Genomic DNA, 25,985 nt, shown 5'->3' with positions numbered 1-25,985 from the left:
GAGGTTGTGATCTCTACCTGTCTGACTTTCTCGTTAAATTTTCCAAGGTTGGCCCTAATAAGATTGACATCAATTGCCACAGTATACAGGGAGGTTTTGACTCCAGTAATTGCCGCCATGACATCCTTAAGTGACGGCTCCAGTTCATCTTCCCCGGGGCTCCCCTTAACGGCATCTTCGGACAGTTGGCCCTGCTGAGCCTCTTTGGAGACTGTGTAGCGATACAGTTTGTTTGCTTGGACCTTGGAGCCAGTGCCCCTGACGCGATCCATGGTAATGGCCAAGGTGTCTCGCCAACCAGACTAGGGCACTCAGTATGGGCCGAAGAGCCACCCCCTACAGTTCGTATGTGTTAGGCTCGTCGGCCCGGACCTCAATTGCAGTACGCAGGCCCCTGATAGCTTCTCACGCTGTCCACTTCCCCCGGGGAGGCGGTGGGCCTTCCACAATCAGTCTCCAGTAGGTGCAATCGAACGGTGGGCCAAAGCCGCCATGGGAGTCACAAGCTTCAGGGATCACCTCTGTTGGCCTGTGCAGTAGTCGTCTTATGTTGGACCAGGGGACACTCGCACAGCTCCTCCTGCCTGAGGCAGCCTGGATCTCAGTGAAAACACAGGGGGGGGCACTGTTCCCTCAAAGCCCCCCCAGACGCTCAGGAGGGGTCCCTCTAGCTCCCCAAGAGACAGGTAAGTTATGCGCTGGGCCACCAATGAGGCAGAGTGCGTGGCAAAAGTGGCTCCAATGGGGCGCGCATCGCCGCCTTTAACCAAGTTGTGGCAGATGCGTGTTATGCCGGCCCCAAAGACTGCGCCCCACCGCCTCTCCAGGAGCGCCGCGCGGTCTGGATCTCACCTTTCTAACTTATTATTGACTAAGGACCAACTTGAAGTTTTATATCTTTGGGATTATCATTTTGCCCCACTTCCGAATTTGACTATACTGAAACACGCATAGATCTGTTTAGTTTTATTAGGAAACTTAAATTAAAAAAAAGTTTGCAACTCACAAACCTAATAAACAGAGTGTGGCACAGGCTGACCTATCAGCCCTTACCATAGATGATGTTGAAACATTACACTCGGTTCATGAGTTGGCTGGGGGTGAGGACGGCATCGAAGATCCAATTATCAGTCTCATCAATACTGATATTGATTTAGAAAGGGGTGGGAACATTAGTTTTAAACCTAAATCTGTTTTTATCCCACAGATAAGTAACAATGCCATAAACTGTTTCGAGAAGGGTATGATAAAAGAGCTTCAGAAACTTGACTTACACAAAACCTCTGGGAAATCTAATCTGAAAAAGTCGCATAGAATTGCTTTAAAAGAGTTGGAGGCCAACACTGATTTAGTTATTAAAAAGTCAGAAAAAAGCGGGATCGTCGTGATTTGGCCACGTGACATGTACCTTAACAAAGGGTACAAACAATTGTCAGACAAAAATAGATATTGTATTTCCTCCATAAGTGAATACGATACTGCCAACAAAGAGGTTTTAACTAAACTGGTTGGGTGGAGAAACAAGGGATTGTTGAACAATGATTAATTTTCTTTTCAAGCATGCAGAAATCCTAAAATCCCTTACTTGTATCTCCTCCCCAAAATCCACAAAAATGCCACTATGCCGCCAGGGAGACCCATTGTATCATCAAGAGACAGTGCCCTTGAGAACACATCTAAGTATGTGGACCAGTTTCTACAGCCACTAGTCCAGGCGTTACCATCGTTTATTAAAGATAGAAGTGATTTCCATAGAATCATTAACAATATCACTTGGGATGACAACTATTTGTTAATGAGTAAGGACGTCACTAGTCTATATACTTGTATTCCTTAAGATCTAGGCATCCAAGCATGTTGGTTCTTTATGAAAAACAGATCCCTATCTTTCATTTTCCATACCGAAATGGTTTTGGACATAATCCAGCTATGTCTCATCAATAATTACTTCTTATTTGACAACAAGTTGTACAAACAAATCCAGGGGACTGCAATGGGAACCTGCTTCGCCCCCAGCTTTGCAGGTCTGTACCTCAGCTGGTGGGAGAAGCAGGTTGTTAATAACACCAGACATTTTGTTGACCACGTCGTCCTCTGGTGAGGTACACTGATGACATTTTTTGTGTCTGGAGAGGCACTGATGCCCAGGCACAAGAGTTTTTTGAGGCACTGAATCAGAACGACCTGAACCTGCACTTTAAGAGTAAGACTAGTAAGAATACCATTGATTTTCTTGATCTCATACTTGAGATTAGGGAAAACAAAATCACTAGCAGGCTGTTTAGAAAGACCACAGCTGGCAACAGTCAGAGAGTGAGAGCACAGGGAAGAAGGAGCCTATTAGGTTCATTACGAAATACAACAATCAAGCCTGGGAGATCAGGAGGAGTTTGAAAAAGTTTTGGGAGATCTTGAGAAATGACAATGACCTAAAAGAATATGTGGGAGAATATCCTTCTCTCACATTTAGAAAACCCTGATCATTTCGTGATGTGTTAAGTAGAAATGTATTGCCCAGCAAGACTAAACACACTAACATTAAGGGGTTCTTCACCTGTAACCAATGCAAGGCTTGCAAGTACAGCAGTAGTTGTAAAGCCATTAAGCTCTGTAAAAACAAAACCCCTTTTATCATCAACAAACATGTAATAGTGAATACGTTGTTTATACATTGAGGTGCCCTCGTGACAGATTCTATATAGGAAGCACCATTCACAAAGGAAAAAAGAGGGTGCTTGAACATCTAAGGGCGATTCAGAAAAACGACAAGCAGTATCCTGTTGTTCGCCATTTCAGTGAATACCATAATCAGAATGGCAACATTCTTAGATTCTGTCATGGATAGAGCACCACCTAGACCAAAGGGAGGGAGCAGAACCATTGAACGTAGGAGGTTGGAATCCAGAATGATTGTTAAGTACAACACTTTAGTCCCCATAGGTTTGAACCTTGATGAAGAGATGTCTGTACATTTGTAATACCGTCATAGAGATAATCATTTTTTCATGTTCTCCTGATCTGTCTTTTAAGTTTGGTGTTCAGTTAGAATTATACTTTTTGTGCACTATTTATGTATTTTATTAGGATTATTCTGTCTGGTTTTTACAGATGTCAAGTGAGAGTGCCGAGGAGCTTTTTTTCGAAAAGGTTTCACTTTAATTGGCTGCTGCTTTTCCTTTATCGACCACAGTCGCTTTTGCTCACTGGAGCAGGACCACCCCCCTTGTTGTTATTGATTACTGTGCACTGGTGGCCATGAGGCATGATACATCTCACTAATATTCGCCCACTTGGGCACAGGGTCAGACTGATTTGCATATAGCCATGTCTGAACTGGGGTGGCTGAGTGAACTAAAGAATGGTGATGGATTAAACCCAGATCAGTTGACTGGGGGTGAGTGTTTGATTTGTTCAAACGCTCCGTCCATCATCCCCTTTTGTATCGCTTTGTTCGCCCTAAGTGTGGCAGGGTATACTCAGACGTGAGTCCCTTGTTCACTTGGCCACTGGATTCAAGATAGCCTGGCTGATGAGGATTATGAATCCGAAACCGGTCCCAGGATGCTTGTTTCCGGTCCAGGGAAGACATGGCTTGGCAGTTCGGGCTGGACTGTTCCCATTAGGCACAGGGTCAGACTGATTTGCATATAGCCATGTCTGAACTAGGGTGGCCTAGTGAACTAAAGAATGGTGATGGATTAAACACAGATCAGTTGACTGGGGGTGAGTGTTTGATTTGTTCAAACGCTCCGTCCATCATCCCCTTTTGTATCGCTTTGTTCGCCATAAGTGTGGCAGGGTATACTCAGACATGAGTCCCTTGTTCACTTGGCCACTGGATTCAAGATAGCCTGGCTGATGAGGATTATGAATCCGAAACCGGTCCCAGGATGCTTGTTTCCGGTCCAGGGAAGACATGGCTTGGCAGTTCGGGCTGGACTGTTCCCATAAGGCACAGGGTCAGACTGATTTGCATATAGCCATGTCTGAACTGGGGTGGCTGAGTGAACTAAAGAATGGTGATGGATTAAACCCAGATCAGTTGACTGGGGGTGAGTGTTTGATTTGTTCAAACGCTCCGTCCATCATCCCCTTTTGTATCGCTTTGTTCGCCCTAAGTGTGGCAGGGTATACTCAGACGTGAGTCCCTTGTTCACTTGGCCACTGGATTCAAGATAGCATGGCTGATGAGGATTATGAATCCGAAACCGGTCCCAGGAGGCTTGTTTCCGGTCCAGGGAAGACATGGCTTGGCAGTTCGGGCTGGACTGTTCCCATAAGGCACAGGGTCAGACTGATTTGCATATAGCCATGTCTGAACTGGGGTGGCTGAGTGAACTAAGGAATGGTGATGGATTAAACCCAGATCAGTTGACTGGGGGTGAGTGTTTGATTTGTTCAAACACTCCGTCCATCATCCCCTTTTGTATCGCTTTATTTTGATGCTAACCTGACTATTATGTAGTGATTGATAGTGACTTGTTTATTGCATGAGGGGACCCTTGCCCACTGGGGCAGCAATCTCGAACACTGTGGCTTTTGAATTATGATTACCTCTGTAATTAATCAGAGCTACCAGGCACAGTGCGTGATGACACCTAATGATGGTATCCTTTTTACTTTTAAAAAGTGGACAGTCTTAAACGATTATTTAAATATGCTACAATTTGTACTAACAATGAAATGTACATTTAATTGTGTTGTGCAATAATTATGAGAGCACTGCATGTAGTCAGCACTCCTCACATTGAAATTGACGTATTGAAACTTTATTGACTGTGACGAATAACAACAGTATTGTTTCTATGTTCATTGCACAAACATACACGTTTTGCTTTAAATGAAACTGATGATGCACTAACCTTTGCCCATGACAAAGGAGTGAGGAAACTCCGAAATGCGTCGGACCTAGTGGTGCTAATAAATCACGCTTGAAATCCGTGGTCGCGGCTCCAGTGTGTTCTCTCAGTAAAGGAGTGCTACGCATTGGTTTGCAGTGGTGATATATATATATATATATATATATATATATATATATGTGCATTTTTTTTCAAAAATTGCTTTAAGATCCCAGAGTGAGTGGCATAATTTAGTGTTTGTGACTAACGCACAAGTTACTACTTGTGTAACGATATATCTGTAAGAGACATTAGTTAGTGATAGATTCCTTACCTTAGAATAGTCCCCAGGCATCAGACTGGATCCAGGTCCGTCACTGGCGTCGTAAGCGCCGGGATGACGTCACGAAGGCTACCCATACGCGCTGACGTCAGTTCTGTACACGACTTTCCGCGCCGAAACGCAGAGCCATGCAAGATACTAACCACTGGTGCAAAAAAATAGGGCCCTAAAAGGGGATGACCCCAACCCTAGTAATCAGTTCGCAGAACGGGGAGGATGGGTGGAGCGGTAAGGAATCTATCACTAACTTATGAATCTTACAGATATATCGTTACACAAGTAGTAACTTGTGCATCTGAAAGAGACACGTTAGTGATAAGATTCCTTACTTTAGAATAGATACCCCAGCAATACCAACCCCGGTGGTGGGTCTGCGAACAAGATTACACCAAAAAGTCACGGAGCACAGAACGGCCAAAAAAGCGGTCTCTCCGGACCTGACTGTCAAGGCAGTATTGCTTGGTAAACGTGTGCAGCGAGGCCCACGTAGCTGCCTGACAAATGTCCTGCAAGGGAACACCACGTTCCAAGGCAGTAGTGGCTGCCGTTGCCCTGGTTGAATGGGCACGCATCCCCACAGGAGGCTCCTTCTTGGCCAAGGAGTAACATGCGTTGATGCACAAAACGACCCACCGGGAGATGGTCCGTTTGTGCACAGCCCGACCTTTTTTGGAGCCCACGTAGCCAACAAAAAAGCTGATCATCCACCCGGAACTGCTGTGTACGCTGCAGATAGAATGCTAGCGCACGTTCTGGGTCCAGACGGTGGAGCCTCTCCTCTTCCCTGGAAAGATGCGGAGGTGGAAAGAAGGTGGGCAAAGTGATGGTCAATGGCTCCCTTGGCCAGGAGGGCCGTGACTTCCTGATGGAGAAGAGCCAAATGATCCCCCGACATGCGGTGGTACCGAGGTGGCATGGCCGGAGGGGAGGACAGAAAGAGGAGCGAGTAACCTTGGCCCTGGACTGCAACCAGGCATGGCGCCGCAACGCCAGAGTCGTGGAAATGGCCATGCCCAAGGAATCAGCCGTGTCCAGACCGCACCTGATGGCGAACTTCGCCGCATCCTTGCCCTCTGCAATCGCTTGGGAAAGGATAGTCTGGACCTCCTCATAACACTGAGGCAGGACCTCTGCTACAGAATCCCACACGGCGTGGGAGTAACGCCACAATAAGCAGGCGGTATTAACCGACCGCAACCCCAAGCTGGCCGAGGAGAACAACCTCTTGCCATATTGGTCCAGCTTCTTAGAGTCCTTATCGGGCGGAGTCGTGGGGAAAGAACTCTGCGGCGTCGAGGCCTGAATGACCAGGCCCTCAGGTGTGGGGTGAGTGGTAAAGAAGGTAGGATCACCAGGCGCTGGGCAATGACGCCTAGCTACGTTCTTGTCCACTGGTGCCCCCGAGGCCGGCCGCAACCAAGTGCCCAAGAGGACTTCGGTAAGGGCCTCATTGAAAGGGAGCAGCGGTTCCGACGACATATACGCCGTCTGGAGCACGTGGAGTTGGTCTTAAGGGACACCGTAGGGAGGTCGAGATGGAGAGCCTCCGCAGCTCGATGCAGCACCATAGTGTAGGAAGCACCCTCCTCCATAGTAGGCGGAGGGGTTGCAAATCCCGGGTCAGAAGACACATCCAGTTCACCCACATCTTGAAGGTCAATCACCCAATCCTGTTCGTCGTCACACTGACGCGCAAGGGGGTTCTCGGAGCCATTCCAGTCCTCATCCGGCTCCGGAGTAGAAGGAGCCGGCTGCGGCGGCAGGGCCTGGGTCAGAGAGGGGGTCAGCGGCGTCGGGGGCGGCGCCGGGAACGACGCTGGCCGGGGCCGAACCGGAGCCGCATGTCAATGTGGATCCCAGGTCGGAACGAAATGGTCCGAGAACCGGGGCAGGGGTGGGATAAATGTCACCCAGTGCGGCGCCTGTGGCGGAGCCAGGGGCGGCGCAGGTGCCAGAACCAGCGGTGCTGCACCTTGTGGCGCCGGAGCCGAGGGTGCTGGATCCAGTGGCCCCAGGGCCGGCGCCAGAGGCGGTGCCGCCGGGCCAACAGGATCTGGACACGGGTTCGCGAGGCCCGCAGGGGCACCGGAGCTCGAGGCCTAAACAGGTGGTCCATGGCAGCAAGAAATTCTTGCATCTGTTCGGGAGTTGCCGACGAACCCGGGTATAGCGGGTAGGCCGCGGGACTCCCAGGCTCCTGAGGAGCCGCAGGGGCAGAGCCCCTGTCCCCCTCATCCGCCTCCGAGGAGCGACGGGGGGAAGTCGGAGAGCGAACATGCTTCTTCGACTTCTTCTTATGGCGTCGTTACTGGAATCTGAAGGCGAGCCCGAGGAGTGACGGCTCTGGTCCCGGGAGTGGTCCCAAAAAACGGCCTCTAGACCCGGAGTGGCGGTGAGAGGAGTGCCGGACCTACAGCAACTTCCGGCGTCACTTCCGCAAGGCCTTCGGGCCATGGCACGGCAGTCCAGACAGTCCCAGGAGTCATGGTCGGTCTCCAGGCAGTAGAGGCAGACATCATGAGGGTCCCCCACCGACATATTACGGCGGCACGACCCACAAGACTTAAAGCCGGGCATCCCTACGTGTGCCAGGAGAGGAGACAAAAGTCTCAAAAAAGTGGTCAAAAATTGACCGAGGTACGTGCTCAATCTGGATCTGCGCTTTCGGCGCGGATAAAGAAAGAACTGATATCAGCACGGATGGGTGGTGCCTACGTAGCCTCTGTGACATCATCCCGGCGATTACGACGCCAGTGACGAACGCTGAGCCGTACAACGCCACCTACCGGCGCGCAGGGGTACTGCTAAGCAGAAAACTTTCCGGATCCAGTCTGACGCCTGGGTAATATTCTAAGGTAAGGAGTCTATCACTAACTTGTCTCTTTTAGATAAAGATTTTATGGAGGAGAACCCCAGTTTAGCTGGCTGGTTAAAATGTTTGTCGAATTATCTTATTCATGAGGCAAGAACATCTTGTTGCATCCGCACAGTATTAAAATAATCTGGTTCGTGAATTTAAAGCTAATGGACCTTCACTTTCATAACGCTTTATAGGAGATCTTTAAAGCTGTTACGGGGAAATAAGCTGATCATGGTGGCAGGCCTATGAGAGCCAGAGGAGAAATGTCTTTTTATCAACACCAATATCCCACTAAAGGAACTTCTTCATGGATGAGGAAGCTTTAGATTCTTATAGAATAGCACAACTATCTTCTAGATGGCACACTGAAATTTTATTTTCAAATGTTTGCAGCAAGACGCATTCCTCACCTGCACCATTAGAACTTTCGCCTCTTGCACAGTCTTGGATATCAATTGGATAGGTCTCCCCTTCTTCATTAATGCCAATCGATGCAACAGCTAATGCATCTCCAGATCCTGTAAAAGGAACATAAAATTGTTTAGTATTTTTCAAAAACTACACAAATTGATCAGTTAATATTAGTTCATGCATGCAAGATTACTCAAAGAAAAAAAGGAGAAAATACTATCCATAACTGAAAGATAATAAAATAAAAATAGTGGTAGCTGTTTTACTGGTGTGCTCTTTAATATTGCTCATTCTGTTCTTAAGCCCTTTCTCTACATATACCAAATAATTATTGAGGTTTCCCTATTCTTGGGCCTGATGAACTGCCACTTTTAGCAATGAAAAAGATTCTGTAAACCATTAAATAAGAACTTCTCTGGATGTTGAATTTTTTGGTTTCACAAAAATTCAAGTAAATATAAAAAAACTAACCTATGGGGAACTAGGATTCAACGAAAGTTCTTTGTTATCATCTTACTAGAAAATAGACTCTTTTCTAGAGACCGCTCACCCACCAGGATTTCCCCTAGGTGGCATGCTTCATCACTGGGGTTCCTCTCAAACCTCTATGGATTGAGGCGTGCTGCAATTTGCAAGTACGTAGCGGCACATAGTTATGGACTATGTGAGGTGCAGTGATGTGGAGTGGAAGGAAGATAAGTCTTAAAAATACCTAACTAGTGAGCCACTATTTTATTCCCGCCCCTAGCTGGTATGGTTAAAATTAGGGGTTAGGACCAGAGAGAAACCTGACCTTAATGAGTTTAGTTCCCCTAGTATTGTGTCTGTGTCAACATGTTTAGAGCTTTCCGCCACAAGCTCTTCATCAGGACTACACGGGGTCCAGCCCCGTGCGTACCACTCCTAATAAATCCTATAATGAGGGTACAGTGAAGTGCACACCTAATGTGAATACACAAAATACATACGGTTACTTAATACTCTGTATCTGTAAAAGAAGCAAAGAGATACATTAAAAACAACTGCTGCCCACCGGACAAGCCTGCAGGCCATATAGGCTTGTAAATACATGCAGCTCCTTATGTGGATCAATGCACCCGTATATAGTGGGTGCACTTAGTGTCTATGTTGTGTGTTTATCTAGTGTGAAGTGAATGTGTCACACTCGATGTCAGGGAAAACTAGTGAGAAAAGTCACCACTTGACAAACAACACTTAAAATACATGTAGCATATGAGGGCACATACTTCTATTTAGGCAATACTATTGCCTCATGGTCAACAACAGGGGTAGAGGGGCTAGTAGTCACACCCTAGAAATTGAAATAGGACACTTATTTAGCCATGTTGTTGTAAAGATAAAAAGATAACAAGCATTTGCAATGCAATAGGTCTCGCATTAGGAAAATGTGAGCTATTGGTATTGTAAATGACAATTTTTTTTAATATGTGTTGGCTTTGAAAATATATAAATTAATAGCATTGTTATTCACAAAGCCAATAACTTACATTTTCCTAATGCGAGTCCTATTGGCTATGGGAATGCTTGTTGGTAGCAAGCGTGCTGTTGTGGTGCTGAGTGATGCTGTTGTGGTGCTGAGTGATGATGTGGTTGGACTGAGTGATGTGGTGGTGTCCCAAAGTGATGTGGTGGTGTCCCAGAGTGACGTGGTGGTGTCCCAGAGTGACGTGGTGGTGTCCCAGAGTGACGTGGTGGTGTCCCAGAGTGACGTGGTGGTGTCCCAGAGTGACGTGGTGGTGTCCCAGAGTGACGTGGTGGTGTTCCTGAGTGATGTGGTGGTGTTCCTGAGTGATGTGGTGGTGTTCCTGAGTGATGTGGTGGTGTTCCTGAGTGATGTGGTGGTGTCCCTGAGTGATATAGTGGTGCCCCTTAGTGATGCCCCTGAGTGATGTGGCAGTGCCCCTGAGTGATGTGGTCGTGTCCCTGAGTGATGTGGTGAGTGATGTGGTGGTGTCCCAGAGTGATGTGGTGGTGTCCCAGAGTGATGTGGTGGTGTCCCAGAGTGATGTGGTGGTGTCCCAGAGTGATGTGGTGGTGTCCCAGAGTGATGTGGTGGTGTCCCAGAGTGATGTGGTGGTGTCCCAGAGTGATGTGGTGGTGTCCCAGAGTGATGTGGTGGTGTCCCAGAGTGATGTGGTGGTGTCCCAGAGTGATGTGGTGGTGTCCTATAGTGATGTGGTGGTGTCCTATAGTGATGTGGTGGTGTCCTAGAGTGATGTGGTGGTGTCCTAGAGTGATGTGGTGGTGTTGTGTGGCGTTCAGCAGTGTAAGGCATGCTGCAGGGTGAGGCATGGAGCAGTGTGAGACGTGCAGCAGTGTGAGGCATACAGCAGTGTGAGGTGTACAGCAGTGTGAGGTGTACAGCAGTGTGCAGCATGCAGCAGTGTGAGTAATGCAGTAGTGTGCAGCAGTGTGGGGCGTGCAGCAGTGTGAGGTGGGCAGCAGTGTGAGGTGTGTGGCAGTGTGCAGCATGCAGTAGTATGAGTAAGGCAGCAGTGTGCAGCGTGGAACAGTGTGAGGCGTGCAGCAGTGTGGGGCGTGCAGCTGTGTGCAGTGTGCAGCAGTGTGTGGCGTGCAGCAGTGTGTGGCGTGCAGCAGTGTGTGGCGTGCAGCAGTGTGTGGCGTGCAGCAGTGTGTGGCGTGCAGCAGTGTGTGGCGTGCAGCAGTGTGTGGCATGCAGCAGTGTGTGGCGTGCAGCAGTGTGTGGCGTGCAGCAGTGTGAGGCGTGCAGCAGTGTGAGGCGTGCAGCAGTGTGTGGCGTGCAGCAGTGTGTGGCATGCAGCAGGGCGTGGCGTGCAGCAGTGTGTGGCGTGCAACAGTGTGTGGCGTGCAGCAGTGTAAGGCATGCAGCAGTGTAAGGCGTGCAGCAGTGCGAGTCGTGCAGTAGTGTGCAGCATGCAGCAGTGTGAATAATGCAGCAGTGTGCAGCATGCAGCAGTGTGCAGCAGTGTGAGGCGTGCAGCAGTGTGAGGCGTGCAGCAGTGTGTGGCGTGCAGCAGTGTGTGGCGTGCAGCAGTGTGTGGCGTGCAGCAGTGTGTGGCATGCAGCAGTGTGTAGCAGTGTGTGGCGTGCAGCAGTGTGTGGCGTGCAGCAGTGTGTGGCATGCAGCAGTGTGTGGCATGCAGCAGTGTGAGTAATGCAGTAGTGTGCAGCAGTGTGGGGCGTGCAGCAGTGTGAGGTGGGCAGCAGTGTGAGGTGTGTGGCAGTGTGCAGCATGCAGTAGTATGAGTAAGGCAGCAGTGTGCAGCGTGGAACAGTGTGAGGCGTGCAGAAGTGTGTGGCGTGCAGCAGTGTGGGGCGTGCAGCTGTGTGCAGTGTGCAGCAGTGTGTGGCGTGCAGCAGTGTGTGGCGTGTAGCAGTGTGTGGCGTGCAGCAGTGTGTGGCGTGCAGCAGTGTGTGGCGTGCAGCAGTGTGTGGCGTGCAGCAGTGTGTGGCGTGCAGCAGTGTGAGGCGTGCAGCAGTGTGAGGCATGCAGCAGTGTGTGGCATGCAGCAGTGTGTGGCATGCAGCAGTGCGTGGCGTGCAGCAGTGTGTGGCATGCAGCAGTGTGTGGCGTGCAGCAGTGTAAGGCATGCAGCAGTGTAAGGCGTGCAGCAGTGCGAGTCGTGCAGTAGTGTGCAGCATGCAGCAGTGTGAATAATGCAGCAGTGTGCAGCATGCAGCAGTGTGCAGCAGTGTGAGGCGTGCAGCAGTGTGTGGCGTGCAGCAGTGTGTGGCGTGCAGCAGTGTGTGGCGTGCAGCAGTGTGTAGCAGTGTGTGGCGTGCAGCAGTGTGTGGCGTGCAGCAGTGTGTGGCATGCAGCAGTGTGTGGCATGCAGCAGTGTGAGGCATGCAGCAGTGTGAGGCATGCAGCAGTGTGAGGTGTGCAGCAGTGTGTGGCATGCAGCAGTGTGTGGCATGCAGCAGTGTGTGGCATGCAGCAGTGTGAGGCATGCAGCAGTGTGAGGCATGCAGGAGCGTGAGTCGTGTGGTAGTGTTAGTAATGCAGCAATGTGTGGCGTGCAGCAGTGTGTGGCGTGCAGCAGTGTGTGGCGTGCAGCAGTGTGAGTAATGCAGCAGTGTGAGTTGTGCGGTAGTGTGCAGCATGCAGTAGTGTGAGTAATGCAGCAGTGTGCAGCAGTGTGAGGCATGCAGCAGTGTAAGGCGTGCAGCAGTGTGAGGCATGCAGCAGTGTGAGGCATGCAGCAGTGTGAGGCATGCAGCAGTGTGAGGCATGCAGCAGTATGTGGCATGCAGCAGTGTGTGGCATGCAGCAGTGTGTGGCATTCAGCAGTGTGAGTAATGCAGCGGTGTGCAGCGTGCAGGAATGTGAGGCTTGCAGCAGTGTGAGGCATGCAGCAGTGTGAGTCGTGCGGTAGTGTGCAGCATGCAGTAGTGTGAGTAATGCAGCAGTGTGCAGCGTTGTGAGGCGTGCAGCAGTGTGCAGCATGCAGCAGTGTGAGTAATGCAGCAGTGTGAGGCGTGCAGCAGTGTGAGGCGTGCAGCAGTGTGAGGCGTGCAGCAGTGCGTGGCGTGCAGCAGTGTGTGGCATGCAGCAGTGTGTGGCGTGCAGCAGTGTGAGTAATGCAGCAGTGTGCAGCGTGCAGCAGTGTGAGGCGTGCAGCAGTGTGAGGCGTGCAGCAGTGTGAGGTGTGCAGCAGTGTGAGGCGTGCGGTAGTGTGCAGCATGCAGCAGTGCACACGTTCCTTCAAAGGCGTCTGCAGAGCAGCGCGTAATAAAGAGGCGGCCATTCATTTAACGCCCTCTTTGATAATGGACAATAGGGGACTGCAGTCTGCAGCTGTTTCAGCGATTCGGTCTAAACTTTTACGATGAGCTTTGAGCAACTTTACTAAAGACACAATTTACTTAGTAATATGGTGCCCTTGAATTGCACAACAGTGCATGTTCCAAACAGGTTAAAAATCACCAAACAATGGTTCATATTACTTAGATTTGGATAGTATGGACATTTTTTAGCTATAAGAAAACACACAATTTGGAAACCAAACGCATTCTCGCGCAAGCAGATGTGGCTTGGAAATGACAAAGTGAGCTTCAAAAATGTTCCCAAGATGTTTATCGGCGCACTGTTGTCTTCCAACTCCAACTTGTACAAATAAATAAATGGCCGATTCCCGCAAAGTGGAAAAATACCTTTCAGGGGAAATCGTAAATTGGATAGCTGGTGGAAGTGCCGGTGAACGAAGTCTACTCGCCAGATCATTTCCTATATACCTTGTACCCAGACCTGGCTGTCACTTCACAATTCGACAGTCATTACGTCATTTAGTTTGGTTGCTTTGCTTAAAGTCAGCATAGACTACAGCCCCCAGAATGCACTGATATGCAAAATGAAAATCGATGTCTGGACCTATTTAGTTTGCAGTACAGAATGAGCTGGCGCACCTAATATTATCTTGTCTGTGTGTCAGTCGGTGTAAAACGTGCCTTTCGGCTGGTAGACTGTTCGTATGTCACGGTCTCTTAAAGCGACCTCCAGCTGTTTAACTGCGGCCTGTCTACCGACAGTCACTCATGTATGTTCTATCTTTGATTGCATTACCTGCTTTCCTGGGTAAGGAGGAAGAACTGCATTATTTTAACAGTGGAGTCATGTGTATGAGGACTTAACAGCAAAAAGACCAACATTTATGAACAGTATTTCCGGAAAAAAAAAAACTATGACTAATAAAACCAGTCTTCTACAAATCCGGCCGGCAAAATAATCGAGCGGCAAAGAACAAAAACAAAGTGGACACACAATGTCAACAGATATATTCCTTCGTAGCACGTCTCTGTGGGCTAAAACATTTCTTTAAAAGAATTCAGACTTTACTACGAATTGACGGAATGGAAGTTCATGTCCCCAAATCAATGACTTTGCTCAAAACACTTCCGTATGTCTGGATTTTGACACAAAATCCCAAACTATTTGGACTTTCAGAGAGTTGTCTGCGAACACACAACGCCTAACTTTAAACAAGCAAACTCACCGCCGCAGCCCGGCTTCAACAGGAAGCCAGGCAACCTTTGTTGGGACGGGGGCGGGGCCGGACAAAAACAGGAAGCAGGCGCTCCTGTGCCCGCCGGAGGATTTCCGTGTTAGCTAGCGGGGCCCCCGTGCTCGTGGAGAGCCCCGCGGCCCCCGCCTGTTAACCGGAATGACCCGCTGGCTGCCGAGGGACACGCAAGAAGAACCTGGTGAGTGGGGTGTGAGGGGCATGTGTGCGCGCGTGTGTGTGTATGCGCACGTGTGTGTATGCGTGTGTATGTATGCGTGTGTGTGTGTATGTGTGTGTGTTAAAATAGCACGATGACTGGTTGGTGGTTGGGGTGGGGGGGGAGGTGGTGTGTAGGCGAGTGTCTGTCTGCCCGTTTGTCTGTATGCACGCAAAAGCAAGCGAAACAGCGCGCAAGCAGCCAGCAGCAAAGGCGCGCTCACGAGGAGAAATCTGAGACAGCAGAGGCTCGTGGCCGAACGCTGTCTCAGATTCCCCCGAAAGTAACAGCTATAGGTCCTGAGCTAGACAGCGCATGCTACGCATGCGCAGCTCTACGCTCGACCTAAAAACCGGAGGATGGCAATTCTTCACCGGAGTACAGCAAGGCCCCCTTCTCTTTGTACTTACTTCATCAAAGCACGCCTCTCAGTCGTTACCTACTTCTGTCCCTGGAGACCGCATACTAATGCTGTGTCTGCCGGCTTGCTATTTGAAGGTCAAGGTTTCTAGGCAGTCTTGGTACTCACTTTCCCACTACTGGAATGGGCTATGAGTATTCCTGGCAGAGGTTTATTGGACAATTCATTACACTGCAAGATGCAGGATACAACCCAATGAAAAACAGATTGTTTTGAAGTGGCTGGAGTCTGACATATATAATCGTAGTTGATAAAGGATTTTTATGGAACGATCAGCTTGTAAAGAATACATCAATAAAGAAAACTTGCAGAAAAATGGTTTGGTTAGCATAAATTTGGTAAGACCCTAGGAAGGAAAGAAGGAGGATTGTCATTAATAACGTATTTGCCATGAACACTGTATAGGATTCAATTTCCAAAACAGTTTGAATTTCACTAATCCTTCAAGCTTAAGTAATACCCACTAGACTGGTGGACTTTGAAGGCAGATGCTACAATGATCCTTAAGTATACGCTCAAAAGACCTACTAATTTTGACTAAACTATACTGACTTTCCAAGGAGGACAGGGTGCCCTTACTGGAGGAGAAACTTACTTCACAAATTCAATAAGGAAAATATACTCAATATGAAAGACTAGGAAGCTTCAGTTGAAGGTCATTTAGCTTCTCTTAAGCTGTCCATGCAAGATTGGGGAAGATTCAGATTACCATACTCTCTGAAGTCAAGAATTATTGGATATTTGAACTGCAATTTCTAACATGGGTTCACAGACATATATGGCAGGTCTGGATACTTCCGCTGCCTTGGTCTCTCTGTAACAGTGATGACTATTGCAGTCTGACAATTTCTGAGCTTCAAGATGAATTTTTGTATTAAATGGTATCAGAGGAAAATCAGAGGGTAATATCCTCGACAAAGTCATTAAAATGTCACTGCACTGGGGGCTTTAATAAGGAAGCCTGGATGTGAAGTCCTGGCATTATCAGACATAGCAACAAGATCTAATTTTGGACAGGCCCATTCTATGAATATTTTTTTAAGCACTCCGTTGTTTAGAACCCCTTTGTTGTTTTCTTCATAAAACCTGCTTAAGAAATCCACTCTTGGTTTAGGATTCCCTGTAACAACTGCTTTCAACGACAGACCTCTGGACAAGGTCTACATCCAGATCTTTGCATCTCTAATGAGAATGGTCTTGATCTTGTGCCTCAGTGTTTGTTGAAGAAGACCACTGCTGTTGTGTTGTCTGTCTGATTAAAGTTCCTGTTCAATACCAGATACAGAAGGAAGGTCTTGAGAGTCGGATGGTCTGTTCTGAAAATTCTGGACTCGTGTAACCATTCTGGACTCGAGAATTAAAGTTTGTCGAAAGATGACGAATTTGGTATCAAAACGTCGAGAATGACGAGTACACTATGTACAAGCATTTCCAGCCAATTCGAGTGACGATTTCACCTTGAAATCGTCATTTTCGTTCAGAACCCTCAACTTCCATTTTGGGTATGGAGGCCATTTTGTGTGTTGCCCTTTACATAGGCCTTAATCCAGCCAGATTCGATTCCACAAGGACACGTACACCTTAATCGACTTTCCTATGACCTGTGCAAGTTGGAACCATTGCCCCAGGCAGAACTCGTTAGGTCAGTTCCCCTCCCAGTGGCCGAACAAGATAGCATCAAGGCTCAACAAGCCATAAAACCATTTCAGCGCACACACCTGCCGTATCTTGCTCACATCTGTCTCTGCTCTTTTTTGCTTCACTTGCTTCATGGTGGGGAGGTGCCCGTTTTATTGGGGGTCCACCGATATCTGATGAAATGTTGGGCCTTGCCGGGTGATTTGTTGTAGGCAGCACGAAGTGAAATATGGACATGTCATCATGACTCTGCTTTTTCTTTGTACTAGAAATATGTCAATGATTTACTGTAAAACCAAGAATGTTTGCCTGAAGCTTAAAATTCTGTATAAGAAGAGAAGCCTGATTTTGTAAATTCGAGCAGTCTCCTGAGAATATACTTCCCGTGTGTTGTACTTCTAGGACACTTGTTACCTTGGTTGCAGCCAATAAAATCGATCCTTGACTTCACCTAGGAGACTGAGTTTCTGTGGTCTGAATCAGGAAGGACTCGAGGTCTCTGGGTGTACCCTGACACCGCTGGGTTGACGGTTCTGTGCGGGTTCTTAAAAACCCAGTACCTCAGCTGACGCCCAACGTTTGGGGCGATTCTAGTGGTACCAGCCCAGCCAGAGGTTCGTGAGGAGCTTCGTGTGAAAATTCCGGAGGACGGTCAACCACCTCATCGACCCCTGCATGTCGACGTGGTCCGAAAGGTCTTTGCTGCGAGGTTCCCCGCTTCCCAACGGCTACAGAGGTCTGCTGCCCTGGCTATTGCCCTGATTTGGACCCTTGAAGTTTGGTAGAGCGAAACACTAAGACGAGTCTTCTGGTGACGTCATCGATATCTCAGTTAAGTATAAGTGGAGCGTCTCCCAGTCCTTGGTTGGCTTTGATTTGGAGCTTGCAAGCGCCAAAGCCGAAGGACTCGTTTATTCACGAGAAATATCGTAATCGATAATCCTTTGAAGTTTGGAGCTAGACTAGAGAGCGAAGATGCCTAGTCTTAGACTTGGAAATTTGTTTTGTCTTGGTTGTAATAATAGGGACTCCCGACTGGAGGACTCATGTCCGGTTCCTCCGGTTGGAACTCCAACTTACGAGTTATATGTGAAACATGGGGTAGGCCCCATCACATACAATGAAGTGTGGATCAAATACACCAGAAAAGATGGTGTTTTAAAATGGCCTCAATATGGTAGCTTTGATACCGAAATCTTAGACAATCTTGAAATTAAACTCTTTAAAAAGAAAGCCCGGCCGGCGATGTTCGACTCTTTCCGCCTATGGCGTAAGGAGGCCAAACAGAAGGAAATCCAATTAGCTAAGAAAAATAAGAGAGAAGGGGGACTTTCAGTAATGCAAGCTGCTATGCAGTTTAAAGACAATGAAGAAGAGCAGATGAGTGAGCAGTTGCACAGGCAACGTAAAATGGCAATGGATAAATGCTATCCAGTTTTGCCGTCTCTTCAGCAGGAGGCAGCAAAAGAGCGTGAAAAAGATCCATTAATGTCGCATTTATTAAGTTCGCCACCCCACTATGCGCAAAATGCCACCGCACCCCGCAACCTTTAGTTGTGCAACCTACACCTCCTGTTCCTCCACAGCACCCACCAGCTGTTCTTCAGCTGACTCCTGTCTCTATGGTGCAGCCTCCTCCAGGCCCACCGATCACATCTGCTTCACCTGTGCTTTCTACGATTTTGCCTAATGTACTTTCTACTTCTCCTAATGCTCCCTCTACGATTTTGCCCAGTGCTCCTTCTATTTCTCCTGATGCCTCCTCTGCTATTGTCTCTGCCCCTGCCCTATCTCACCCCGTTTTTCCACCCGTTCTTCCTTCAGTTTCACCTTCCGTTCGGTAGAAAATGGCCAGCACTGTCACTAACCTTTTCTCACCTCTTTTCGGGTCGGCTACTACGACCCCTAACATGGGACGAAGGCAGTTGCGAAGTCGACTGCCTGACTATCAAGAGAGAGATTCACTGAATCGTTTAGCACGGAAATGGGTTATGGATACTGTAAAGTATGATGTAGAGTCTGTCATGGAAGTCTTCCATCAATGGGAAGCACCGACGCAGAGATATGTTTTTGAACAGATGTGTGTTTTCCTTTGTGAGGATTTGGAAGACAATGATCAGGAATGCAACCCGCAAGAGTTGTGTCGTGTACGGTTCAAGTTTGGAGAGGGCATGATTGTAGGTCCCGATGTGGAGAAAGCGGTTGAAATATTATTATCATATCGGAGTAAGGGCAGCAGTTCTGGGTCACAATCTGAGCCTAGTGCATCTAGTAGGAAAAAGGCGCGACAATACCCCATGAGAGAAGTTCCCCCACAATGGAGAGAGGGCGACACAACTGTTGACCCCCCTATTCTGCCACACTTTCAGCGTGTATGGGTACATGTCCCATGGAAGCGAGCTGAAGTTTTAGCCCTCAAACAGACATTACCTGATCCGCGTAAAAATCCTGCGGGGTATTACAAAGAGTTGTCACAAACTGCTGGATCATGTATAATGAATTTAGCCGATATCGATATGTTATTTGGGAATGTTGTTCCACAGCCTTTATGGGGTAAAATTCGTCATACAGATCATGATCAGGAGTTAGGTGACTCATGGGCTAATATTGCTGCTGCAGATGCCCTGACAAGTTGGTGGTGCTAAGCCTGAGCCTTTGATAGCAGAACTCCCTGGTAAAATAGTTGATTACATGAAAACGATAATGCCTGCAATATGCGTAAATTGGGATAAGTTGTCTGCATGCAAGCAGAAGAAAGAAGAAACTGTTTCAGATTTCTTCACCAGGTTTGAAGAAACATTTGTCGACCACAGCGGTCAAGATATGACCACAGAAGGTGGTCAGAGAATGTTCGGCGATAAATTCGTGCACAATCTGCTTCCAGAATTGTGTAAAAAGTTAAAGGATTCAGAAAGTTCTTGGGCTGTGTCATCTTCAGCCCAGATATTGGCTACTGCACAATATTACGAAAATAGAGACAAGGACGAGAAAGATAGAGCAGAAAAGAAAACTAAGGAGTTGAAAACAAAGGTTTTGTTACAGCAAGCATATCCGCCACGTAGTGGTGGTGGTCAAAACAATAGTGGTCAGAATAACTATCAGAATAATTTTCAGCAGCCTCAACAGTATCAGAGGAACTCGCAAAGAGTCGAGTACACTCAGCCACGTGTCCTTGTAGGCCCCAACCAGTGTTCATATTGCAAAGAAGAGGGTTATTTCAAGTATAGTTGTCCTATTTTGTTACAGCGTGCAAATGGTGGTTCTGGTGTGAGAGGTCGTGGTGTTCAACAAGCGCCTAGAGGTAGAGGACGTGGAAACGTCCCCCAGAACGCACGTCCCCTTCCACCCCAAAGTTCTATGAATAGGTTCGATCAGCAGAACAACGCATCTAACAGGACAGCTCAATACTATGTTGATGATTATTATACAGAAGATGAGTATTTGGAAGGTAATGATTGCTAGGACAGCCATAGACAAAGAGAGGGAGTTGTTTCAGTTCCAGTAGATCAGAGTGGACCTTACGTTGAGGTGATTACATCAGGTGTGTCAGAGCCTTTTCTGTTGGATACTGGTGCTACAAAGAGTTCTATTATGCACTCCAAACTCCCTGGCGCACCTTTGTCTGGCGAAATGAACGTTTCTGTAGGTTTCTCTGGCGCCCCAGTTAGAAATCTGATTTCTGACCCTTTGTCTCTTTCTGTTGGTCCTTGCGAATTCGAAGCACCACTCACAACAGGTTGTGGTGAAAACTTGCTAGGATTGGATTTGTTAAAAAGATTGTATGCGACTTTGTACTGTTCTCCTTCAGGAGTACAACTTACTTTAGGTAAGAAAGTGGTTTCTCCCATGTATTTGTCGAGGGATAAACTTCCAGCAGAATTGTCGTTTCTTCCAGATATTCTTTGGGCCGCTGGTCCAAATGATGTGGGTCTTTTAGAAATACCACCATATGTTGTAACATTGAAAGCCAATGTTCAAATGCCACGAATTCCCCAGTATAGGATATCTAGTGAAGGTGAAAAAGCTTTGCTAGCGATCGTTTACGAATTGATTGAAAAGGATGTGATTGAAGAAACACGAGGCAACGTTTGCAATAGTCCTATTCTGCCTGTTTTAAAACAAACTGATCCCTCTCAGCCACCTGTGTACAGATTCGTGATTGATCTTAGAGAGGTGAATAAAATAGTTGTGCCACAATTCCCAGTTGTCCCCGACATTACCACATTATTGACTATGATTCCAGCTTCTGCCACTTGGTTTTCCGTGATTGACCTGAAGAATGCTTTCTTCAGCATTCCGATTGCTGAAGAAAGCAGGGATATTTTTTCCTTCAGTTTAGGAGGTCGCAGCTTCCGCTTTAAACGCGCTCCTCAGGGCTACTGTGAAAGTCCGTCAATATATAGTCAAGCTCTAAAAACACAGCTTGATACGATTATTCTACCTGAAGGTGCTGCCCTTATTCAGTATGTGGATGATTTGCTCATTGCTGCAGACACTGAGGAAATTTGTAAAGAGGCCACGCTGTCATTGTTGCGTCATCTGTGTGATTTTCATCACAAGGTGTCACTTTCCAAACTGCAATATTGCCGACAAGAAGTGACCTACTTAGGTCACCTCTTATCGAAGGAGGGAAGGAAACTGACCCCAGAAAGAATTCAGGCAATAGCGAAATTGAGTGTGCCAAAAACACAGAGAGAAGTGCGTGCTTTCTTGGGCATTACATCGTACTGTAGACAGTGGATTCCAAATTTTTCGTTATTAGCCAAACCCTTGGTGGCATTAACGTGTAAAAATACACCCAATCCCATTCCTTGGTCTGAAGAGTGTCAGAAAAGTTTTTTCGAATTGCGCACAGCATTATGTTCGGCTCCTGTGATAGGTACCCCCAACTACAGTAAGCCTTTCACATTGTATGTCCACGAGAAAGAGGGCTGTGCATGATCAGTGTTGACTCAGTTATTTGGAGGTAGGCAGCGTCCATGTGCCTATTTTTCGTCGACTTTGGATCTGGTAGCTAGAGCATTGCCAAGTTGTTTAAGAGCCACAGCAGCAGCAGCTGTTTCTATTCGACAGTCTGCAGGTCTAGTAATGAATAATACACTAGTCGTGATGGTCCCACATGCAGTAGACACATTGTTAAATAGAACCAAGACACAGCACTTAACTAGTGCTCGATTGTCCAGTTACGAATTAACATTGTGAGCGAGTCATGTCCACATAAAAAGGTGCAGTACTTTAAATCTAGCCACATTGTTGCCAATTACAGAGGAATCAGGTGTTTCAGAACAGCACGATTGTTTTCTTAGAACAGAGGAAGAGACGAAAGGGAGAGTAGATCTATCCGATACTCCTCTTGCTGAATGTGATGGTACGTTGTGGGTGGATGGTTCATGCTTCAAGCTCCCGAATGGTGACACGACTGCAGCATATGCTGTTACGACTTTGCATACAATTGTTGAAGCTGCACGTGTCCCACATAATTCAGCTCAAGCAGCAGAATTAATTGCACTCACGAGAGCATGTGTGTTGTCTAAAGGGATGAAAGTGACTATCTACACTGATAGTCAGTATGCATTTGGAGTGGCTCACAGTTTTGGACGATTGTGGAGAGAACGTGGGTTCCTGACTTCGCATGGAGCTAAGATTCAGCATGGTCAGTTGGTGAATGAGCTTCTTGAATCACTGACCTTGCCTCTGCAAATGGCCATTGTGAAATGTAGTGCTCACAAGAAGGTGACTGATGATGTTGGTCGTGGAAATGCATTTTCTGATGAGATCGCGAAAGAAACGGCAAAGAATGTAATGAGCCGAATGTATGTTGCAGGCCCTGCAAGATGGACTGGTGATGTTGGAATGTGTGAAGACACGATAGAGAGTGTGAAGTCCATCCAAGCTGAGGCCACCGAGAGAGAGTTGAGCATGTGGAGAGAAAGTACGGGTAGAATGGATGCAAATGGTTGTTGGATTGAATTATCAGAGCATCAGAGATGGTTGTTACCCGATGCATATGTGCTTGCAGTGGTTACAATGGCTCATGGAATGGCTCATATCAGCGTAAAAGGGATTTGCGAGTTGTTGGCTCCAGTATGGCAGAATTCAGGGATTCCCAAATGTGCAGAGAATGTCGTCAAGAATTGCATGGTATGTCTAAAGCACAATCCTGGTAGGGGAACCCCAACTCCAGCTGGTCATTTTGCACCTCCTACGTATCCGTTCGAGGTTTTGCAGCTACATTTCATTCACATGGAGAGGTGCAACAATTTAAAATACGTACTCGTTGTTGTTTGTGCCTTCTCAAGATGGGTAGAAGCCTATCCCCTAAAAGACAACACTGCCTTGTCCACAGCAAAAGCCCTTGTGAAAGAGTACTTCCCCAGGTTTGGAATGCCTAGAATGGTCTGGTCTGATAATGGAAGTGAATTTGTGGGTCGTGTGATGAAGAGAGTGTGTGAAGGGCTAGGTATTCGGCAGAAGTTCCACGCTGCAAATCACCCCCAATCAGCTGGATTAGTAGAATGCTACAACGGCACGTTAAAACTTAAACTGGCCAAAATCCAAGCGAGCACAGGTCTTAAATGGCCTGATGCTCTACCCTTAGCACTCCTGTCCACCAGAATGACTGTGCATTCACGAGTAAAACTTAGCCCCTATGAAATAGTTTTTGGCCGGCCAGCTAACATATGGGGAGTGCCTAGACCCACAAAATTCAGCGAACTTGAACACCCTGTTTTGCTTGATTATCTGTATGAATTGACATCTAAATTGCGTGTTTTGCATCAACAGGTTCACGACACCCTGCCTCCGGTCTCTGAGACTCCGGGTCACACCATTGACCCTGGTTCCTGTGTTCTTGTTAAAAACTTTCAGAGAACGAAGAACGACCAGCCCAGGTGGACCGGACCGCACCTCGTCCTTCTCTCCACAAGATCAGCCGTTCGCGTGGAAGGGAAGGCGAACTGGATCCACGGGATCCACTGCAAACGGATCCCCCTGCCTCTGCCATATGACCAGTGGGTCCAGAAGGGTGTCGCTGACCCAGAACCTAAAACCGTGCCACGTCATACCTTTCAGTGATGCACGTGTAAAAAGAACTGACTCTGAACGAGAAAATGAGAACATTTCGCACAAGGCTGTGCCACCATCCAAGCTATTGAACACTACAGAGCCTGAACTCTTGTTCCAGGATCAAACAGTACCTGGAAGACAACGGTATAATTTGAGACCAAGAAATACGAACTAATAAAAGCGATTTATTTTGCAATTCGAGACCAAGATCCATGGACTAATAAAAATTCTTTTTCCTTCCAAACACCATTTTTTTTTTAAAGTGCAGCTCTCCCATCTGAGAAACTTGCTTATTTTTTGTTTTTCGAACCGCCATCCGGGTTCCGCTGCTAGGGCCGCGGTTGCTTAAAGTCTTTAGGGTGCAGCTGACGACGTTAGGTCGGTAGTTCTGGTTGGTCCAAGGGAGTTGCCCTAGACTGACAGAAGCATCCCTTAGCAGAGTCAACCTCCCACCGTGGGCAGCACTTTAGAGAGGATGGAGTTTTCCGAGATGGAGAGACCTGCCAAACCAACGAACTTTAAACGCAAATTATGTAAAGTGATGACAAAGAAAAGCTTTTTAATATTGTGGATTTGTATATTATTCAGTATGATGATATTTTTGATAAGTTGCGCTTTATTCTCTTTTCGTGTAACATTTGCACCCACTACATCACCCATACCTCCTCCTACTGTTTCCTCTCACTCTTTCCACCCTCTTTCTGACCATGAATCCAATAGGAGATTGGAGTTCATTAATAACTCCTTTGTTCAGCTCTTGCACCAACACCAACTTGTAATGAACACAACTAACTGTTGGGTGTGCGGTCTTATGCCTCACACCACAGATAGAGGTATCCCTTATCTGGTCCTGCCATTCAGTCACAATGGTTCTGTATGGGCATATAGGACAATGTTCATATATGCACACGAAATCTACCCCCTACGTTCTGTAACAGACAATCCTAGAAAAAGTGCTCTAGTCAAGGGTATAGTAGACATGATTAAGGAAGGTATTTCTTATGAGACTATCCCGAGAGATGAGACACTAGTATACATAGGATGGAACATGACTGGATATGGAGCTACTCTGAGTGAGAAACAGCAAGCTAAGAGATCGTCCCCGATTTGGATTGTACCCCATCAGGGTCATCTGTGTCTGCAAGGTAATGGCACGAATCCCAGGGCTCAGTTAGGGAAGAGTATCTGCACTAAAACTTATGTTTTTGCAGCCCAGACTTCCCCCGCGTTTTTAGCAGCTAAGGGTACTTATTTAATCTGCCATGACAGAGCCTATACATGGTTGCCCCCTGACTTTTCGGGCTCATGTTTTGTTTCATTTCTGTTGCCCCCCACCTACACAGCAGCGGCAGATTACCACAGGACAAGGATAGTTAGAGGTGTCTTGAGTACAGAAGACACTGCAGGTCAAGAATTTGGGGACTTTGCAAAGGGTTTTCTGCCGTTCTGGGGATCCATGACCAACACCAAGTACATAAGGCAATTGACAAGGGTAGTTGAGTCCACCGTGATTGAAACTGCTGGTGCCCTTAGTAACTTGACTGCTGAGCTCCAGTCGGATCGACATATGACCCTTCAGAACCGGGTCGCGTTAGATGTCATACTTGCAGACCGAGGTGGGGTATGCAGATTGATCCAATCGAGTTGCTGTGTTTTCATCCCAGATAACGCTCCAACGGTGTACCAGGCCATCTCCAAACTACATAAGATTTCCAAATCTATTCATGTGGATAAAGGAGATTGGTCGTTAATGGGAAGGTTCTGGGAACTGATATCCGCCTGGGGATGGAAAATTCTGATGGTCATTGGGATGGTCTTAGCCATTCTTTTCCTGTTCTGTCTATGCGTGCAGTGTGCTCCTGCAATATGTGGCCTTTGTGTCACATCATGTGTAAGGAAGCCTGTATCAAGAGATGAACTAAGTACTAGAATGATGTTACAGCAACATCTCAATGACTTTAAGAATATAGATCTGGACTCAGATTAACATGAGGATAGATTAATTGCCTATGTAAGGGCAAAAGGAGGGTTTGTGGTTCTGAAAATTCTGGACTCGTGTAACCATTCTGGACTCGAGAATTAAACTTTGTCGAAACATGACGAATTTGGTATCAAAAGGTCGAGAATGACGAGTACACTATGTACAAGCATTTCCAGCCAATTCGAGTGACGATTTCACCTCGAAAT

General features: G+C 47.3%; 1 protein-coding gene across 4 annotated transcripts in view; it reads right to left on the bottom strand.

Moving 5' to 3' along the window:
- LOC144823538 (uncharacterized) overlaps positions 1-25,985 on the bottom strand; it is a 428,207-nt gene that overhangs the window by 133,245 nt on the left and 268,977 nt on the right. For all 4 annotated transcript variants that reach the window (XM_078682136.1, XM_078682138.1, XM_078682139.1 and 1 more), the window contains one exon: positions 8,452-8,559. In XM_078682136.1, the coding sequence (XP_078538262.1) occupies positions 8,452-8,559 (108 nt within the window). The remainder of the gene's footprint in view (positions 1-8,451; positions 8,560-25,985) is intronic.

This window comes from Lissotriton helveticus, chromosome 3_1 (assembly GCF_964261635.1).
Source record: "Lissotriton helveticus chromosome 3_1, aLisHel1.1, whole genome shotgun sequence".
Classification (NCBI taxonomy): domain Eukaryota; kingdom Metazoa; phylum Chordata; class Amphibia; order Caudata; family Salamandridae; genus Lissotriton; species Lissotriton helveticus.
Note: the sequence above shows the minus strand (reverse complement) of the source record. Positions and strands in the feature narration are given on the sequence as shown.